Below are 19,187 nucleotides of genomic sequence, written 5' to 3'. Positions count from 1 at the left end.
GCGGTGGCGTAGTGGCTGAGGTGTTGCTCTACTAAGCCCGAGGTAGTGGGATCGAATCTCGACCGCTGCGGCTGCATTTCGATGGGGGCGAAATGCAAAACCGCCCGTGTACCGTGCATTGAGTGCACGTTAATGAACCCCAGGTGGTCAAAAATAATCCGGAGTCCCCTCACTACGGCGTGCCTCATAATCGAATCGCGGTTTTGGCACGTAAAACCCCAGACCTAAAAAAAGAAAAAAAAAAGATATTCGAGCACAACTGCGTAAAGACCATGCTAATATAAAAACTTCCACGGTATTTTTGTGTGTGTTCAACCACAGTTCAATGTGGTTGAACTAGCACACTGCAATTTTGGGTCTCCTAGTGTGCAGGATCAGGCTGCTGGTGTTCGTTGAGTTTTATAATAGCGGATAACTTTCTGTGGCTATAAAGGGAAAGCTATAGCGCTGGAGCTACCACACTTGTATTAGTATGCAAGTAGTCTATGCTTGCTCGACATCGCTTAGGCAAACTTTCTTTCTCTGAGTGGCACTTTCTGTGCTCGAGCAGAGTGTGTCTTGGGGCAAGGCTCAGCTTTCGAATAGGAAGATGTAGATAGCATAGACCTAGGTAGTGAATTAAAACGTAACTAGGCTGATTTCAGAAGCAGAAATTGAAGTGGGAGGTAAAGGACCAAGGTAACCTCTACGTACACTCCAAAGTAACAAAGGACCTAATAAGTAAACTACCAAACGTGAAAGTGCGTAACTCAAGAGTTCAGATAGAAGTCGCTGAACTGTCAAATCGGATAAACAAGAAAAAAGGAAGTGATATTTGAAATTACAACATGGGGTAAATTGAGCATGAAATCAGTGAGAAGAAAACTTGATATAGTACACGGCAAGATTTATGCACGGAAAGATAAGCAGGAAAATTTCATCAGCAATATCGTTGATATAGTAGAAGCATCAAAACAATTTTATACTGACCTACATAGCTCCCAGAGCAGCCACGCCACCTTTATTGGAAGTAGGGATAAACAAGATACAGAGGATCCTTCTATAACTAGTGATGAAGTTAGAAGGGTCTTGCACGACATGACCCGGGAAAAAGCGGCAGGAGAAGATGGAATAACAGTCGGTTTAATCAAAGATGGTGCTTGAAAAGCTTGCTGCCCTTTATACGCGATGCCTCCCAACTTCAAGTGTGCCAGAGAGCTGGAAGAACGCCAACATTATACTAATCAGTAAGAATGGACATGAAATAATTCAACAATTATAGACGCATTGCATTGCTTTCGGTATTGTAACGTAATTTCCCATAGCATCAGGGAAACACTTGATTTCAATTAGCCAAAAAAACAGGCTTGCTTCATGAAGGAATATTTTACATTGGATCGCATCCATGTCATCAATCAGGTAATTGAGAAATCTGTGCATTACAATCAACCTCTCTATATGGGCTTCATAGATTATAAAAAGGGACTTGATTCAGTACAGACACCAGCAGTCATGGAGGCATAGCATTACGAAGAAGTACAGGAGGCATAGGTGAATATCTGGGCAAATATCTACAAAGATTCCACAGCTACCCTAATTCTCCACAAGAAAAGTGGGAAAATACCTATCAAGAAAGCAGTGAGGCAAGAAAGCACAATTTCTCTAATGCGATTCACTGCATGCCTAAAGGAAGTATTAAACCTATTAGACTCTGGGAAGCACTAGGAGTGAGGATCAACGGCAAATATCTGTCCAACCTTCGGTTTACTGATGACATTATCCTGTTCAGCAACACTGGGGATGAATTGCAAAAAAAAATTATTGAGGACCCATACCGAGAAAGTATAATAATACGGTTGAACATTAATATGCCGAAGACAAAAAATTTAGGAAGTAAGTACAAAGTGATTTAAAGAAAGCGAAGCGCGTTTTCTCGAATATACGAAGTAATGCGAGAAAAACATGGGATGCCGTTAATGAAATAAGAGGAAAAAATCTAAACACGCATCCGCAAATGACACGCTTAAACGGGCGGGAAATGGAACGTGCGGAATTGGTTAGCTGCATGAATACGCGTTTTATTAACGCTGGTATGAACCCTGCACACGTTGCAATCGGTAACAATCGCATGTTTTCCACACCACGTGTATCAAATCACTTTTCTTGAAACCGACTTGTCTCGGTGAAGTAAGTGATCTTACCAAAACATTAAAGCATGATGTTTCAGCTGGCGTAGGCGGTACGGTGGCTAGATGGATAGGTGTGCCGACCGGCGCGTCTGCACCGTAGTTCACTGCTTCTCCGCGTCATGACGCAAAATTGGCGCTGCGGTCAGTCGAACGGTTCCGCAGCGCGCGCCGCCTGCTACTCGTGGCAGACGGTGGGGGAAAAAAAAGATAAAGCCCGTATTGAAATAGTTATATGTCGTCTGTTCGTGTCAGTTTAAAAGGTGAAGAGCTCCGGGTCTCTCATTCTGTTGGCAAGTTCCTAAGCGATGTGTTACGTTCCTGGTCGGAAAAATAACCGACGAGATTAGCGGCGCCGCATTGCTCCACCAAAGAAGACCATCAAGGAAATTTACGGCTTCGCTCCGAACTGCAAGTCGGGCTCTAAATCTATTAGAAAGAGTACTGAAATTTACGAATCTGGCAAGGACTCCTGACAGCGGAAATGTTCGCCCCGGGCTGCTCAGTAGTTTGCTCAGCATTGGCGACGTTAATAATCAAGCGGTACGCCGAAAAGCGTACGTCGATGAGCTCCTCGACGTTGGAAATTTGTAAGCCGCAGATGAGGTGCTAAGCGCCTGCGATATCGAGCACCGCTGCGCTGCTACATGAAAAAGTGACTCCAGGCTGATATTCTGTATAGCAGGCTATGTAACAAGGAAGTTCCTGCAAAGAACCAAGTGCTCGGATTGCTGAGGGACAGTACGGAATTCCACAGAATCACCTCCTCCTCCTGAGTCGGCACTTGCGCTGCACATGAGTAGGTCAGAGTTGATGCTCCCTTCTGAAGCCCTAAACAAACTGGTAGCATCGCTAGAAGACGCCTTCACGCTGTGCTTCAGTTTAAATGAGTTACGAAGGAGCAGTGTCGCCGACTTTGCGTATGAATCTTTCTGCAGATGAATCCTCCAAATTTGGTCGGCTGTGACCGGCACAAGAAAGAGCTCACAAACAATGTTGCGAATTTCTATTCAATTACACGCCTTTACTTTCTTGTCAAGGGCAAGAACATGGCGCGCGAATTCAACAGGGAGAAGAGGAAGCACCTGAATCTGAGGCGTGTGGTGTGAATAATGTGATGGTGTGGTGGACCAACGTTGCGACCTTGCTGGCGCTAGGCTATTCATGTTGGTGTGTCTACTGACTCAAGTTAGGAGAGCTTTTCTTGTATTTTAAATATATTCATGAATCTAGCCCAGGAAGTATTCCTTTATTTTATTGCAACCAAACAGTGAACCATATGCATTTACCAACACAATTGTTCTCGTAACAATTTAAATACCGTAACTGATGCAGCAATAAAACACAATAGCTGAATTTCTCGAAATTGTAACATTAAAACTCACTAAATATCGCGCAAACACGTTTCCATATACCGTATAAAATCATTGCAGTATTGCAGTATTGTTTTATGCATGGAAGAAATGCATCTACGTCTTCAATGCAATGGGTGGAGCGCCGCGTTTATACCAATAAATGTGAGCAATTGCCAAGCTAGAAAACTGCACTTAAGTATTTCGTTTTTTTTTTTTCAGACCTAAACGACAACAACAAGGCTTGGCCTACACTGCTCAGAACACTATTATAACGCGTACTTCAAAGATACAATCAGAGGCAGTGATGCTATCAAACACGCTGCGTGTATACACAGCGCAGCCGACGTTGCGCGCTGCTACGGTGGCCACCGTAGCTCAGCTGAGCCGTTATACTGTCCGCAGCGCCACTTCTGCGTCATGATGCGGAGAAGTGGTGAACTACGCTCGGTCGGCACACCTACCCATCTAGCCACCATACAGACGGTATCAGTCCTATTCCGGTTAAATATGTGTCACGCGAAATAGGGCCAGTGTGCGTGCATGTTATAAACTTGTCTCCTAATACAGACGAGCTTAAGATAGCGCGTGTCACACCAATTTATAAACGGAGAAAGTGCAGACCAATTGTCAAATTATAGGCCGATTTCAGTTCTCACTGTATTTTCAAAACTTTTTGAAGATGTTATCTATGCAAGATTTTCATTTTTTTTTACGAAACACAATGTTATTGCGCAATGCCAATACGGTTTTCAAAAAAAAAAAAGAAGTCAACCGAGCAAGCTTTACTGGACATTTAAGAACGAATAATTGCAAACATAGAACAGAAAAAGTTCACGCTTGGCCTGTTTTTGGACCTGAGAAAGGCGTTTGATTCGATTGACCACTATATCTTAACTGAAAAATTGGAAAGATACGGAGTACGAGGCGTTGCAAATGATTTGTTAAAAAGTTATATATGTAATAGAAAATAGTTTGTGCAGCTGGGAACTACTGCATCTGACATGCTTACCCTACATCAAGGTGTCCAACAAGGTTAAAAGTTGGGACCGTTACAATTTCTAATTTATGTTAATGATATTACAGATTTACCAGGTTCGCAAACGTTGACATTGTATGCAGATGATACAAATGTGTTCTTGACAGCCGATAACACAACAGAATTACAGCAGTGTGTAAATGAATGTACAACTTTGATATCTGGCTGCTTGACGACCAACAAACTCCAGCTGAACGCAACTAAAACAACCTACATTATGTTTAGGGCGCCTAATAAAAGAATTGAGGGTGGAATAGAAGTAAAATTTAACAACTTCCCTATTAAACAGGTCAAACAACAAAAGTTTATGGGAATACATTTTAGTGATGAATTGTCGTGGAATACACATGTAATTTCCCTTTGCGGTGAATTATCGAAAAACAGTGCTGTAATCTATAGAATTGTACACCTGATCCCTATATGGCTAAAAAAACAACTGTATAATGCACTTATTTATTCAAAGCTTTGCTGCGGGATGTTGGTTTGGCGTACAACCACCAGAACAAATTACACGAAATTGATTACCTTACAAAAAAAGTTATTCGCTTATATGCAAATTAATATGGCTGCGTTTCAGATCTAAGAACCGGTCCACTATTCCAAAAATATTATATGCTGCGTGCGCACAGGACATATTATATGCAAATTCTTATAGAAATCCGAAAGAGAAACCCAGGTGCACAATGTAGTGAACTTAACCTATCCGGATACTTCTTGCGACACAGCACACAACACACTCCAAAAGCAAGGACCAATTATGGGAAACAAACCTTTGTCTATCAGTCCACAAAAATAATGAACAGATACAATGCATCTGTATCCTTAACTACCTATTTAAAGACATTTAAAGAAGAAATAAGTGATTGGTTAAATAGAGAAGATATATGCTTTAAAATTGAATAAATTAGTGTATTCAAACGAAAAATGTTTCTACCATGAATTACATGTATTTTTTTCGGGATCCACATGATGTGATTTCATTTAATATTTCTTGCGTTTTGTATTCGCGCAAGTATGTTTGCATCCACGTCCTGTTTCCAGCTTTTTTTTTTTCATATTTTTGGCACACAATAAGGATGTCTCATTTTTTTGCGCATGTTGTTGCTCTATAATGCTCTATAAATTCGCTGACATTTATTTTGTGTATAATCGTACAATTTTAGCACAACATTGGAATCAGAAATGCTTAGTTATACTTAGCCGTTGCTGTACATTTTTCTGTAAATTTGAAGAATCCAATGACCATGGACATTGCTACCATGAATTTTCACAGTAACCAACGCTGTTGTCTCGCGCAAAATTGTGCATATGTGTGTGATCTGCTGTCAAACACATTTCGTTCGTGGAGGCTGAGACCTTTGTCAGGTTTTATGCCTTTAGTCTCAGTCTACCCTCGTTTGAATGAACGAGAAATAAAAATTGAATTCAATGTTCAATGGCCTGGCCAGGGAACAAGAATTCATGATCGCCACTCAGCCTCTAGAGTTTGTACAGGAGTACGTTTATCTAGGTCAATTACTCACAGGGAACCCTGATCATAAGAAGGAAATTTAGAGAAGTATAAACGGAGTGCTACGGCAGGCAATATCAAATTCCGGCTGGGAGCTTACTACTGTCGTTTAAAATAAACGTGTACTATCGTTGCATTCCACTGGTGTCAACATACGGCGCAGAAACTTGGAGGTTAACAAAGGAACTCGAAAACAAGTTAGGGACCAAGCAAACAGCGACGGAACGAAAATCTAAGGCGTAACGTTAAGAGACAAGAATGGAGTGGTGTGAATCCGAAAGCAAACAGGGATAGCCGATATATTCTAGCTGACATTGAAAGAAAAAGCTGGACAGGCCGTGCAGTGCCTAGGGTAGATAAATGATGGTCCATTAGAGTTACAGGGTGGATGTCAAGGAAAGGGAAGCGCAGTCGAGGACCGTGGGAAATTTGGGAGGAGGGGGGATATGATATTAGGAATTTTTCATGCTCGAGTTGGAGTCAGCTAGCGCAAGAAGGGGGTAATTAGAAATCGCTGGGACAGGCGTTCGTCCTGTAGTGTACATAAATATAGGCTGATGATCATGATCACGATCATGATGATCACAGGTGTCTGTCGTCCAGCCCGCGACACAGCATGCATTGTATGGCAACACGGGAGGACATCTATAAAGAAATACAAGCGACTTTGTCCGCCCATAGCTCGTAGTGGGGCAAACTAAAATCTGATCCAATTGCTGGGCTGAAAAACATGCCCGGAGTTTTAAAAAAAGGCCTCTATTTGGCGGGTGCAAATAAAGTCACTTCTCTCTCTCTCTCTCTCTCTCTCGCAACGCAAGTAATAAAGGATGCTGAAGGTTGGTGAATCCTAAAGGCCAACGTTTTCGCACTGCACGATTTACGAGCAGGCCCTCTGTGGAAAATACATGGACCTGTCCTGTGATGTTAAATCTGTTGTTTCGCCTTGTTATGGTTATTAAGTAGTATGGCCTCAATAACCACCACTTCTCTAAATTTATAAAAGCGACAAAATGTGAGTACGTAGGCGTGACGTATCGCATGGTAGTTTGATGGCTGAGCTGCGGAAGAATGTTGTCTTGTTTCTCGAACTTGAGGTATTAAATAAAGAGTTCCTTGCAGAGAAGGATCGTTCCGAGCCATACACTGTCCAGTTGCGGGTGGCTCTGGAAATTGGCCTTTTGCGCCGAGTTAGTGGACCACGTGAACAAGCTCAAGGTAAAGTTGCAAAGAAATGCACGCGTCATCCATGTATATAAAAAACGAAAAATGTTAGGCCTAACGTTAAGAGACAGGAAGAGAGCGGTGTGGATCAGAGAACAAACGGGAATAGCCGATATTCTAGTTGACATTGAGCGGGCAAAATGGAGCTGGGCAGGCCATGTAATGCGTAGTATGGATAACCGGTGGACCATTAGAGTTACAGAATGGATATCAAGAGAAGGGAAGCACAGTCGAGGACGGCAGAAAACTAGGTGGGTGATGAAGTTAGGAAATTAGCAGGCGCAAGTTGGAATAAGCTAGCGCAAAACAGGGGTAATTGGAGATCACAGGGAGATGCTTTCGTCCTGCAGTGGACATAAATATAGGCTGATGATGATGATGATGATGATGATGATGATGATGATGATGATGATGATGATGATGATGAGCATGATGATGATGATCATGATGATGATCATGATGATGATGAAAAGCTTCAGGGCAAAACAGCAATTCTTTAGAAGCAGGTGCAAAATTGAATGAAGGAGCATTTCCGCGGCCGTTCAACAATTAGTGCGCAAACTAATACCGCATATGCTTCCCTGATTTTGACGAAAATCCTCCGCGATGCACCCATGCCATTTTGCGAGAGATTTGTGAGGGAAACCAGCAAAAAGTAAACTACAATTGTTCTAAAATATATACATTTGGGTACTGGTTACTTTGGCAGGCTCTTTTGCATTAAACGTTTTTGAACAGCGGTCAAATGACAACTGTAAGTTACAAGTACAAAGGCTAAAAATCTAATTAACTTCTATAAGTTACTCGGCTCTAAATAGCTTTTAAACTTAAAGCAATTTTCGCGAAGGTACATGTCCATTTTTGGCACTATCTAGCTTTGTATGCAAACTTTCATCAGAACGAAAATTGCAAAGTCGAGATACGGGACTAATTTTAGACAGACAGCTCAGTTCTCTAGTTATTACGGGCTCATCAAGCTTGCCACCAGAGTTCACTTTAACAATAACCTCATAGCACCAGGACTACTACTCATATAAACCCCCGTCCTACGGCTTGGCAACAGGACGCAGTTCACATCATGCAAATATACTACGTTCTGCTTAGAGCCCTGCGTGATATTTTGCTGCAGTGAAAGGCTTCCCTATTTGTGCATATGTTAATATTATGAATACGGGAGTAGGCTAATGTAAATATCTGAAGATTTTCTTGCCTCCTGAATTTTTCGCTGTGCTTTCTACTCCACATTTATTTAATGGCGTAATTTCCACCATGATATTTCATTTAATCAGCTCCTACTCATTTATTATGTCGAAATTTGTATCAGTTCCGTTTGATGCCATTCAAATAGTGCAGTCTTTTAAATATTGTATGTTGCAGTCAGCGACCACTGTAGTCATAGCCGAAAATTTAAAACGTTCATAATTATGTAAACTTTCTTTTCGATCTTAGGCATATTCTGATTCGCACTTTGTTTCAGGGCTGTTGCACGTTGTTATAGCCGTGTGTGCAATTTCGGATCATTTCCAGTCCTCTGTAAATTTACGAGGTTCCTATGAGTTCTAGAAGACATTTAATTATGCTTGTTCTGTGTAAAATCTCTATAACGTCGTTAATATTGACACAATGATGTGGGGCTCACGCACAGCGGGACGGCACGCGCAAAGGTCGGCGCCATGAAAGACGACGAAGCGCGTAGGCTGCACGTTCTTCTTTTGGCCCGCCATTAAAGAGAAGCGTCTATTTTTCAGGACTGCGTCTTCAATCTACGTTACAATATGTCAATCGATAATTTACACATAGATCACCTGTAACTACTTCCAATGAAAGGCTTGCCGTTTTAGGCCTTGACGATTTCGTCGATTAATTATCGAGTAACATATTAGTGGCTCAGTCACGGTAAATATTTAAACCAAATTAATTGGTTCTACGGGGCAAGAAAATTAGCTTATCCTGACATTCAAAAGTGCTTGTACGCCTGAAGATACCTCTTTAAGCAACATATCTTCCTATGGAGCAAGGTACCGAGTTCGGCAATGATCATTGTTTATGAATAGCATGCCGCAAAATATAGCAATTATAGCTGCATGGACTTGGGTCACAGAGAACAGAAAGAAAAATATGTGAGACCGATGTTCAAACATGCCGTCGCGTAACATTTGTAAGTTTCATTTTATTATTTAATATATTATCAGCCTATATTCCAATCTACACGTGAGTCGTCTTTTCTGGCAATTCTTAGAATAAACATTGTAAGGCATGAAATAGTGCAATACGCAGGAGCGAGAGCCAGACAAAGCAACGAGAGTGTTTTCTGTCTTGTGTTTTGGGCTATTTTATTCTTGGAAATGCTACCCCAACTGGTCTGCGCTTCCACACATCCTAATGAAATGTAAACAGTTCGTACAAGTGTCAACATGGATTTGAAGAAATGCCGGAGTGGCGGTAATGACACGCCAACAAAACAAAGGGCCGTTTGTAAAGAATGGTGACGCTTCCTAGACCACTTCAAAGTCCTGTAGTTAGTATCTGCTCGGTGCAGGCAGAATGACTGGGAATGACTGGCAAAAAAACTGCGTGCTACCGGGAAATGCGAGAAAGCTTGCTTGCCACCACGAAGAATTATTATTTCAGGTCTATATAACCATGAAATCTTGGCGGTAAAAGCGAGATTATGATCCTAAAATAGTTACTTAGCTCATTTTCTAGACGCTATGCCAGGAGGTCCACGCAACTAATTAAAATTATGTCAAGAATGCACGTCGAATAACTGGAATGAAGTTTTCAGTCTACGCCCAGTACAGTTAACTAAGCTTACGAATTTATATTCAGTATGTTCCTATTTATTTATTTATTTATTTATTTATTTATTTATTTATTTATTTATTTATTTATTTATTTATTTATTTGCGCACCCCAAAAGCCACCACTGGTTGCCAATCCGGTCCTCTGGCCCAAACGTTTCGAGACTCCTGGGCTAAAATAAAATCACTTTCAAGAGTTCAAATTACAATGTCCTAAGTTATTTATTTAAGTACTAGAATTTATCACACGGTGATACAACATGTGTACTCCGGCTCTGTAGCTTCGGCTGCATAGTGTTACGGGCCGGCGTTTGGTGAACCTTCAACAGCGTCTGCTTGGAGCTCGAACCAGGTTGACCGTCGGAGAGGGTCCGGCAGTGAAGACGAGGCGACGGTGGTGGTGGTGGTGGTAACATTTATTTAGGTCCTGAAGACTGCGGGCCGCTCCCACGTTGGGACGGGAAGGCCAAGCCTCACCGCCGCATCGTGGGCCTTCTGGACAGCCCGGAGTTGATTAATCCATTCGTGGCTCTTGGCGACGTAAAAAAATATAACAGAAGTTTAATACATTGTTTCGGGTGAGCGGTGTGCTCCAAAGAAAACATACAAAAAACGTTCTGCGTGCATGCACCTGCACGCTAGGCGAAGCAAAAGTGTTCTCCCACGTGGCGGCTTGCCGGCTTTTTTATACCCTCCACCATCCGGGCATTCTGCTTCTCTGGTGCCCCCGAGGGCCTTGTTAGGACACGTCAGGGTAAACCAGACGAAGTAGTGAGGGTGGGTGACAGTAGTGACGGTGATTGCCGCAGCGGGGTGAACCTCACAAGCGGGCATGAGCTGGTTTTGCACATTCCGCACATACTCCCCTCGCACTCACGCGACGGACTTGTCTGTTCATGTTGACGAGCGTGAGAGCTCGGCACGGCGTATCCCATGCGTTTGGCACTCGTGCAGTTCATGGCCGCGCAAAGTGAATCGTAACAATAGCCGCAGAGTGTTTCCGCCGGTATAGCGGAATTTCACGTGTTGTCACGAATCGTATTCCTTTTCGGTCGCAAAGCAATATCGGCAGCTGTAGTCACTGCTAATCGCATGCAAACCCTAGTACTCTCTCCTTGCAGGCCCAGCTACTCGTTCGTCTCAGGAGTTTCCGCGAAGCTGAACATGTGCTGCTCGAGGTCATCGAAAAGAACGCCACTGACAGAGAGGCGCTGCACACGGCTGCGCTGCTTTACAATCACACCAACCGTACAGTTGAGGTAAGCCTCTAGCGTACATTTATCTACTCGTCATGCCTCAATGATTTACGCTCGCGCATTAAAATGGCCGGAACACCCAAATGATGCAATTTTTTAAGTGGTTGAGCGTGAATTATCTAAGTATATGGGCTTCCAATAGTGAATGAATCGTTTCTTTTTCTGAATATCAAAGAAATCACGATAGTAAAATTGTTATACGTAATTGTTCTTCAATTTTTCAAGTGAGAGCCTCTCACAATCAGTGGATGACGTATGACTAATAGTGAGCGCTTCAATTCTGTACAAATATGTGTATGACTAGTTTCAAAACTTAGACTAATTGGGCACCGCATAATTTTTTAGTAAATGTACAACGTGTGAAGGATATGCGTTTACAGGATTCTCCAGTGCAAATAGACCTTGAGGGCGTCAATATGACCTATAAGAAGTTAGGTCAGAGTAATGTAATCGAGTGCTTGTTACTAGTGTCAAACTAGTATTGTTTGCAAAAGTGCACAACTTGATTCTGTGTATTGTCACTTAACCTAAATAACACAAATGCCTCTCCTATTAAAATGACTGCCCTATCAGCCAGCCTTAGATACACGGTGCCTCTGAAATCGCCATATTGAGTTTTAAAAATGCGGGATATGAGATAAAATGAAAATTTGTGCTGACCAAACTTAATAGCAGCTGTGGACCGCAAAAGCGACAGAATATCTGGTGATACGCGCAGAATATTTAACAGAAGTCCAGTAAATGACTTTTTATTTTAATTTAAGGCAGCATTTGGCAAACGATGGTTGAAGTCTGTCTTTGTTTTAGTGTTTGTTCTCTTAGGGGAATACTGGCAGTATCCTGAGTTTCAAGATACCCATCCTCAGAATCCTCGTTGAAGGTCGTTAGTGTTCCAATTACTCCGTCTCACATTGCCCAGGGAAGGGCTTGAACAGAAGCAATCAGTCCAACACTAGTGTATTTCGAAACAAGTTAGCGGGAAACTAAACCTAGTCTCAGGATTTCAACTTGGTGGATATGGCCTGATCATTAATAGGTTGAAATTGTGCAAGGACAAAATGTGCAATGACCTATTTGAAAAAAATGAATTAGAGAAATATATGATTCATAATTAAATCAGTAATTATTACGCGACTTGTTTCTTACAGGGAAAATTGTCACCTGCATGAATTTTGCACGAAGCTGCAACGAAAACCCGCTCATGCGGGTTTCTTTCACAGTTCAATCGAAATTCGTCTTGGTCCTCGATCCCAGACCAGGACCAATTTTGCATCAATTGCGAAACTTTCTTTCTTAGAAACCCATGCGCGTTTCCTTTGTAGCTTCATGCCACATTCGGGAGGATGACAATTTTTTCTTTACTGAACTTCTCTCCGCTCATCTCCGCCTTACGGGATTCAGCAGAACTGACTTCCCACATGACTCATTTTTTCACTATTCTCGCGACGGTAGTGCCACTGCCCTATTTCACTGCAACATATTGACTGCTAATAACTTGTTTTGTTTTGATCTAATTATGTTAAACTATCGAAATACCAAATCAACTTTCTAGTTATTTTATTAATTCTCCATTAAAAATACTGAAAATACAAACTGTACCAGGTTTGCTGCTAAAAACTTTTTGCTACCTGAGGTTTCTGCAAATTACGGTAAATAATCTTTATCCTTTTCAGCGATCACAGTGTGGAATAATTTGTCCACGTATCCTAAATACAATGTTTCGTTACTTCCATTCAATATTTCATTAAAAGTTGATTTGTTAATCTCTTGATGATTGTATTTAGTTCGTCTACTGGCTTTGTGTTCTTATATATGTTTGTACTTCTGTCGTCTTTCCTTTTTTATCATTCAGGCTTGTTTCTTTTTTATTCTGTTATGCTTATAGCGTTATTACTTACTTAACATATTGGCTCTATTGTTCTCACTGATGCTAATCTTTAATATCCAAATCTAACCTTCACACAGGGTCCCGTTGCACTTTTCAACTTTCGTACCCTCGTCTGTTTATTTTATATGCTGTAATTTTTCTAAATTGTAATAAGAATAAAAATTTACATATTGATTGACTTCTCACATGACGTCAACCTCTCCCATGAATCATGACCAGCTAAAATTATTTTGTCTTCGATTCTCTCTTAATATGTGGAGACAATCGGAGTTGAGGCAAACCGTATGCAGGGTGTCTCACGTAACTTTAGCCAAAATTCAAAAATATGAAAATGCCGCGCAACTGGACAGAACCAAGGCCAACGTCGTTTGCCGTTACTTGGAGATACTGAGATTATTTGTTGCATTCCGCCAAATTAAATAATTAGAAGAATAGTTTCAAAGCTTAAATTCATTTACCTTTTATACCATGGCCACTTCAAAATTCCACGGTCACGTTACTTAGTTGATGCGTTTTTACATTCATCAAGAACAAACCACAGTAAGGTAATTCGTCAACCTCCAAGCCGCGTTAATACACATAAATATTCGCTGTCTTCCTCCGCAATCTCTTATTGGAACGACTTACCTAACAGTGCTCTGTGTTGTAGTACTGTGGAATCTTTTGTAATCAAAGTTAAAAACCATTCATTTTGGCTCATGATTGTTGTTTTTTTTACCTTTGTAACCACTCCTGCAAGGGCCGTCAGAGCCTGCAGTATGTTCAAATAAAACAAATTATAATTAGATGAAAAGTGTCAATGAAAAAATTGTAAAGCCACTCGAAAAATTCCCGATACAGCTTTATGTTGCTCAATACGTGCTACAAAACAGTGTCTTTCCGAGCGTTAAAGAAGCCCGCGACTGAGCGCTAAACTGTCGCGCGACTGGCCGCTCGAGGCACTTTGCGTGTATGCACGGGCTTCTTTCACGCTCGGAAAAGCACTGTAGCGCGTGTTGAGCAACGGAAAGCTGTATCGGGAGTTTTCCGCGTGGCTCTACAATTCCCTCATTGACATTTTTCATATAATTATATATTTGAGAAGTTGCTTAATTGGGACTAATAATGTAATTAGGCGCAAGTAGGACTAATTATGTAATTAGACGGAATGCAAAATCTGAGTATCTCCAAGAATGCAATCTGAGTATCTCCAAGAGACGGCAAGCAACATTACCTTGGTTCTGTCCAGCTACGTGGTACTATCATATTTTTAAATTTTGGATAAATTTACGTGCGACACACTGTATATGTATGGTTATAACAGTACAGGCGATATTCGCACGTTCCTCTGGGTCAGTGCTGCAAATCTCTAGGGACATTTTCTCAGTATAGGAACTCTATGCCTTGTTTAAGGCCAATAGGAAAATAAAGAAATCGCCCAAATCTAGGGAAACTGCGCGCTAAGACATTGAAAAACTGAAACTGCTTACGTGACGGCTTGTTTTGATTTCAGTCATCGCAAATCACCTTCATATTAACATGCCAACTATGAGTTGATCGCACAGCCATAGCAGTGGACCCATCTCGACAAGTCAACGACAGCGTGTGTGTGCCCCTGGGCCCTTTAACAAAGTACTGCTACTGCAATTTTGTCATTCGAGCTGACGGTGTCTCCGCATTGTGAATGAAATACTTTTCTGTTACCGATGAAACAAACGTATGCTAGAAAATCAAACAAAGCAGCGTGGGCAAATTTGGGTGTAAGCGGACACATATACATAGCGCTGAGCGCATCAATATGGTCGTGGCACTAAATAGCCAACTATGCATGCGTACACTAAAATTTACCGAGAACACTAATAATCAGAGCAGCCTTGTAAATAGACCTAGTGGTAATTTCTGTCATGGAGCTTTAGGAGGAAATATAAAATTAGTCGCGTATAAGCGTACTTCGCTGCAAATCACGCGTAAGCGCTTAAATGTAGGGGTGATACGCCAGTGCTAAGTCACAAAACATTTTCACATCTTTCACATTAGTGTCCTGAAATGGCGCGCTGTATTGATATTGTGTAGGACCAGTCCAGCGCAATGTTCCGTGTTATCTTGGCACTTTGCTACAGGTGCTAAAAAATATTAGACAACAACAAAGTGCAGTATATACGCGCTAACAGTTTCTGTGAGTATGGCTTCAAATGGGAGGCTCCGTTGCATGACAATTTGCCCTGCGGCATCGTTGCACATGGAGTCCAGAGACCACATTATTTGAATATTTTAAAACAAGCTTAAGAATAAGATTAAACTATAAAATGTTCAGTATATTTGCAATTTATCTTATTGACAAACAGAACGACACCATTTCTCAAGAAAAAATCTAGAAAAATATAGGGAACATTTTTATTCGAGTTAGGGGAAAACTGACTTCGAAGACTGGCAGCATTTCTCTGGGTTGGCTCTGTCTCCTGACTGATGCGGCGGTCCCAAAACATTTCAAAAGTGTTTTCCTACAGCATAATGAAGATTTCCAAGACCTACCATCTTCAATTCGTCATTTCTCCAAAATATGTGAATATATATGCCAATATCTTTATGAGGCACGAATGAGGAAATATTTCTAGGCTTGCAAGTAGTGCTACTGGAATGCTCCGCAATGAACTCAAAGCGAAACATGCAGTTTCGCTATAAACCCTAGAAAGAAGCATTTTGAACCGCCGCAGTATCGCAACGGTTATGGCGTTAAGGTCGAGGGTTCTACCACTTACGGCGGTTGCACTCATGTGGAACCAGAATTCAAAAACTCTCGAGTAATACAAATTTTGCTGTTGTTTAACTTACGCGAGTTATGACTATTAAATAAATACAGAGCTTATTAACGTAAAGGTAGCTATGTGACCTAAGTGGGGAGAGGTTGTTAAGCGAAAAATGAGAAAGGATGGACACCGTGGAATCAGCAGCCTATCCCGAGCATATGTCACTCAGAGTTCCTCTAAAACAGGCTGATGAAGACTGTTTTGTGGGCTAATTTGTAGGGATCCCACCTCAAAGGTGCCCCCAATCGTTCATTCATGATTGGATGAAATCCTCACTCAGCCACTAAGCACCGGTATGATAAACCTAAACTCGGAACGCGCCCGCTAAGCTGGTTTGTAGCGCAATCCCCGATTACATACAGTTATGTAACCTTTCCGCTGTGGTGTCCTGTCGCAGGCAATGGACTACATATTGAAGGCACTCAAGCAGTGCGAGGTGCGTGAACGGTCATGCGCCAGGATACATTCCGATCACGGTGACATCCTGAAGGACTACGGTGATCTAAGCTCCTCAGCGCAGGTATGGAACAACGTTCCTTAGCAGTGATCAAAACATTCCGATCAGTCTTGCGAGATTCATGCATTTGATGCGGCCAGGGGCGATTTATTTCTGGAAGTTTGAGAGCATTTCAGTTTTACTGTGATGTTGCTATTTGTGAGAATGGTGGCCATGAAGACTGGGACCAACTAGTACAATTTCAAGCTTTTTTTTAACGTACAGTGCTTTCCAGCCATACAAGTTACCGAGGTCGTGCTTGCTCATTTGCGGAAAATTTAAGATGTTTGCTCTGAAGACGGTTCTTGGCGGAAACATCCGAAAAGCAATGTTGCTTCTCAGAAGAAAAGCAATTTAACTATACACGTTTGACAAGGCGCAATAGCCGACTATTAATCATCAGAAAGCATTAACAAATTGGAGAGTAAACTCCGTGCAGCTGTGGTGACTTCTAGCTCTTCTTTAATTTTTTTTTTTTGCACTGTTGTAATCTTCCAAATCACAGGGCGCACTGCTGGCGCCATACTAATGTGGAATTTGGAGGTTTTGTCAATGTTTCCTTTCAGTAATCACCGGTGATAGACCAATGTTGTCCACAGAGAGTCAGCAGTTGAAATATTAACGTCGACACTTTCATACGCATTTGAACGCTGTGACACTTATTGTGTGCCCCTGCAGACGCAGTCTATAATCTAAAAAAATATATAAACATTCTCGTTTCTGCTATGTTTTTTTTTCAGAGTTACGAGGTTGCAATTGAACTGCAACCAGATCTGCCACACGCGCATTTGAATCTTGCTGTGATCAGGCACTTGGAGGTAAGCGGCCGGATCATATTGCCTGCGGACAAACAAGAGCTATTGGAACCTCAAACCCATGCACACCACTTGAATTTAGTAGTTTGAGCTGTAAGGGCCAGGTTACAGATTTCCTGCGTAACTTTGAGAATGTGCACTGTCAGCATTAGATGAGTTTCCCTCATTTTTCTTTGTTGTTTTAATTGAGCCTATTGTTACGTGTAACTTATTGGGCGGGGCGGACATTGTGCTTTTGTATATCTTTTCGCAGCAGAAATTCAGTGTAGTAAGCATGTCAGAGCTATTTTCTGTGTATACCTTGCCAATCCTTATATTGATTCTATACGGTATGGCGTCTCCGTTTTGTTATAGCTGCAGTTCCCTTAGGATATGCCAGTGTCTTCTTTAGAATACCTTAACTCCGACAGGAACGGCGCAACACAGATAAAAACCACAGATAGATAAGGAAAAATTGTTTGTGCGTAATGGTAATGAGCTAGCATACCGTGTATGAGGTCTCCATGTAATCGCATCTTGTTTGCGTGTTGGTGCTGTCAGTTGGCGATGGATGGAATTGCTGATGCATGCCCAGTGGCTCTGATAATAAACCCTGTGAGACTACATGTTTCGATGCAAAACATTTTAGTGATTATAATGCACAGCAGTTAAGTTATAGCCCTCATACGCGATATCGCTCGAACAAACAGCACTTCATCGAATTAGAAATGATGTGCATATCGTACAATTTACAGGTCCCTCAACTTTTGTTTTCCGATACACGCATGTTGCGTGCACACAACCGGCTATTCGTCATTTTTTAACTGTGACTACACTATAACACATGGCATATTTGAACTGCTCCGCGATGTATGTGCAGTAACGAGTGGACGGACGTCGCTAGTGGCGTGATGACGAGAAATTGAGCTCCCTGCGCTGCATGATGCCATGTTAATTGAAGCAGCATGGCATTGTAATGACAATTATCGTGCATAAAAATGGCACCGGGCTATCATCTAAGTCGAGCACTTCGCTTTCTTGGTGCAACTGGCATATTGTAAATGGTTTCCTGGTTTAAATTGACCTGAATTGCTAACTTCCGTTCATCTTGCGCAGGGCGACTACTCGGGTGCATTTCGACACTACCAGGTGGCTCTGTCGCTCGACCCGAAGAATAAGCTCATCATAGACAACATGGCCAAACTCAGGCGGCGGTTGACTCGGCCTCAGCGCTCCCAAGATTGCCTTTAAAAACTTAGCGTTTGTAAAATGCATGGTCGTTCATACGTCAGCCCCCTCACGCGGCGAACTTTCACGCTGTGTGTGGCAGAGGCTGCTCGCTTGTAGCGTGAATGACTGTGCTTGCACATACTGTTTATATTGAGTGCAGCGTGAAACGTTTCCTCAGAAAACTACCAGTTTTCCGCTAATGGCTCTTGGAGGGTCTTATCGTGATGAATTAAGGACGAATTATGGTGTTCCCTTTGCGTGATATCTCGATAGGGTGTAAATCACTGTCTCGTTTCATGGTATAGGATGCAGCTGCTGGTACTGGTAGCAGCTTCCATATTCTCGAATTCTGCGCCCCTTTGTGATGAATTGTTGTGCTGGGCTCTTAGGAACGCCTATCCAACATTCGCACCCTCGTCACCACTCTACCAGCTTGGTACAAAGATATAATGAGCGCTAAAAAGAAACATAGCACAAAAAGGAGGTGGACACAGAACCCGTGTTCGCCCCCGTTTTTTTTTTTTTTTTGTGCTGTATTTAATTTGAGCGCTCATTCATTATGTGAAGTATACACCCACTAGGCCCCAAGCAAGTCCTTTTGGTGCAATAGACGCTGTAATTGCAGGGTAGATTTGATGTGAATGCGAAG

The 19,187-nt window shown here is 42.0% G+C and overlaps 1 protein-coding gene across 1 annotated transcript in view; it reads left to right on the top strand.

Annotated features, from left to right (window-relative positions):
* Positions 1-18,987, top strand: part of LOC119432435 (protein O-mannosyl-transferase TMTC1-like) — a 33,821-nt gene extending 14,834 nt beyond the window's left edge. The window contains exons 7-10 of the mRNA XM_037699602.2: positions 11,210-11,347; positions 16,416-16,538; positions 17,255-17,332; positions 18,425-18,987. Of these exons, the coding sequence (XP_037555530.2) occupies positions 11,210-11,347; positions 16,416-16,538; positions 17,255-17,332; positions 18,425-18,559 (474 nt within the window). The 3' untranslated portion in view covers positions 18,560-18,987. The remainder of the gene's footprint in view (positions 1-11,209; positions 11,348-16,415; positions 16,539-17,254; positions 17,333-18,424) is intronic.
* The last annotated feature ends 200 nt before the right edge of the window (positions 18,988-19,187 follow it).

Source organism: Dermacentor silvarum, chromosome 11 (assembly GCF_013339745.2).
Source record: "Dermacentor silvarum isolate Dsil-2018 chromosome 11, BIME_Dsil_1.4, whole genome shotgun sequence".
NCBI lineage: Eukaryota > Metazoa > Arthropoda > Arachnida > Ixodida > Ixodidae > Dermacentor > Dermacentor silvarum.
This window is presented reverse-complemented; position numbering and strand designations above follow the sequence as displayed.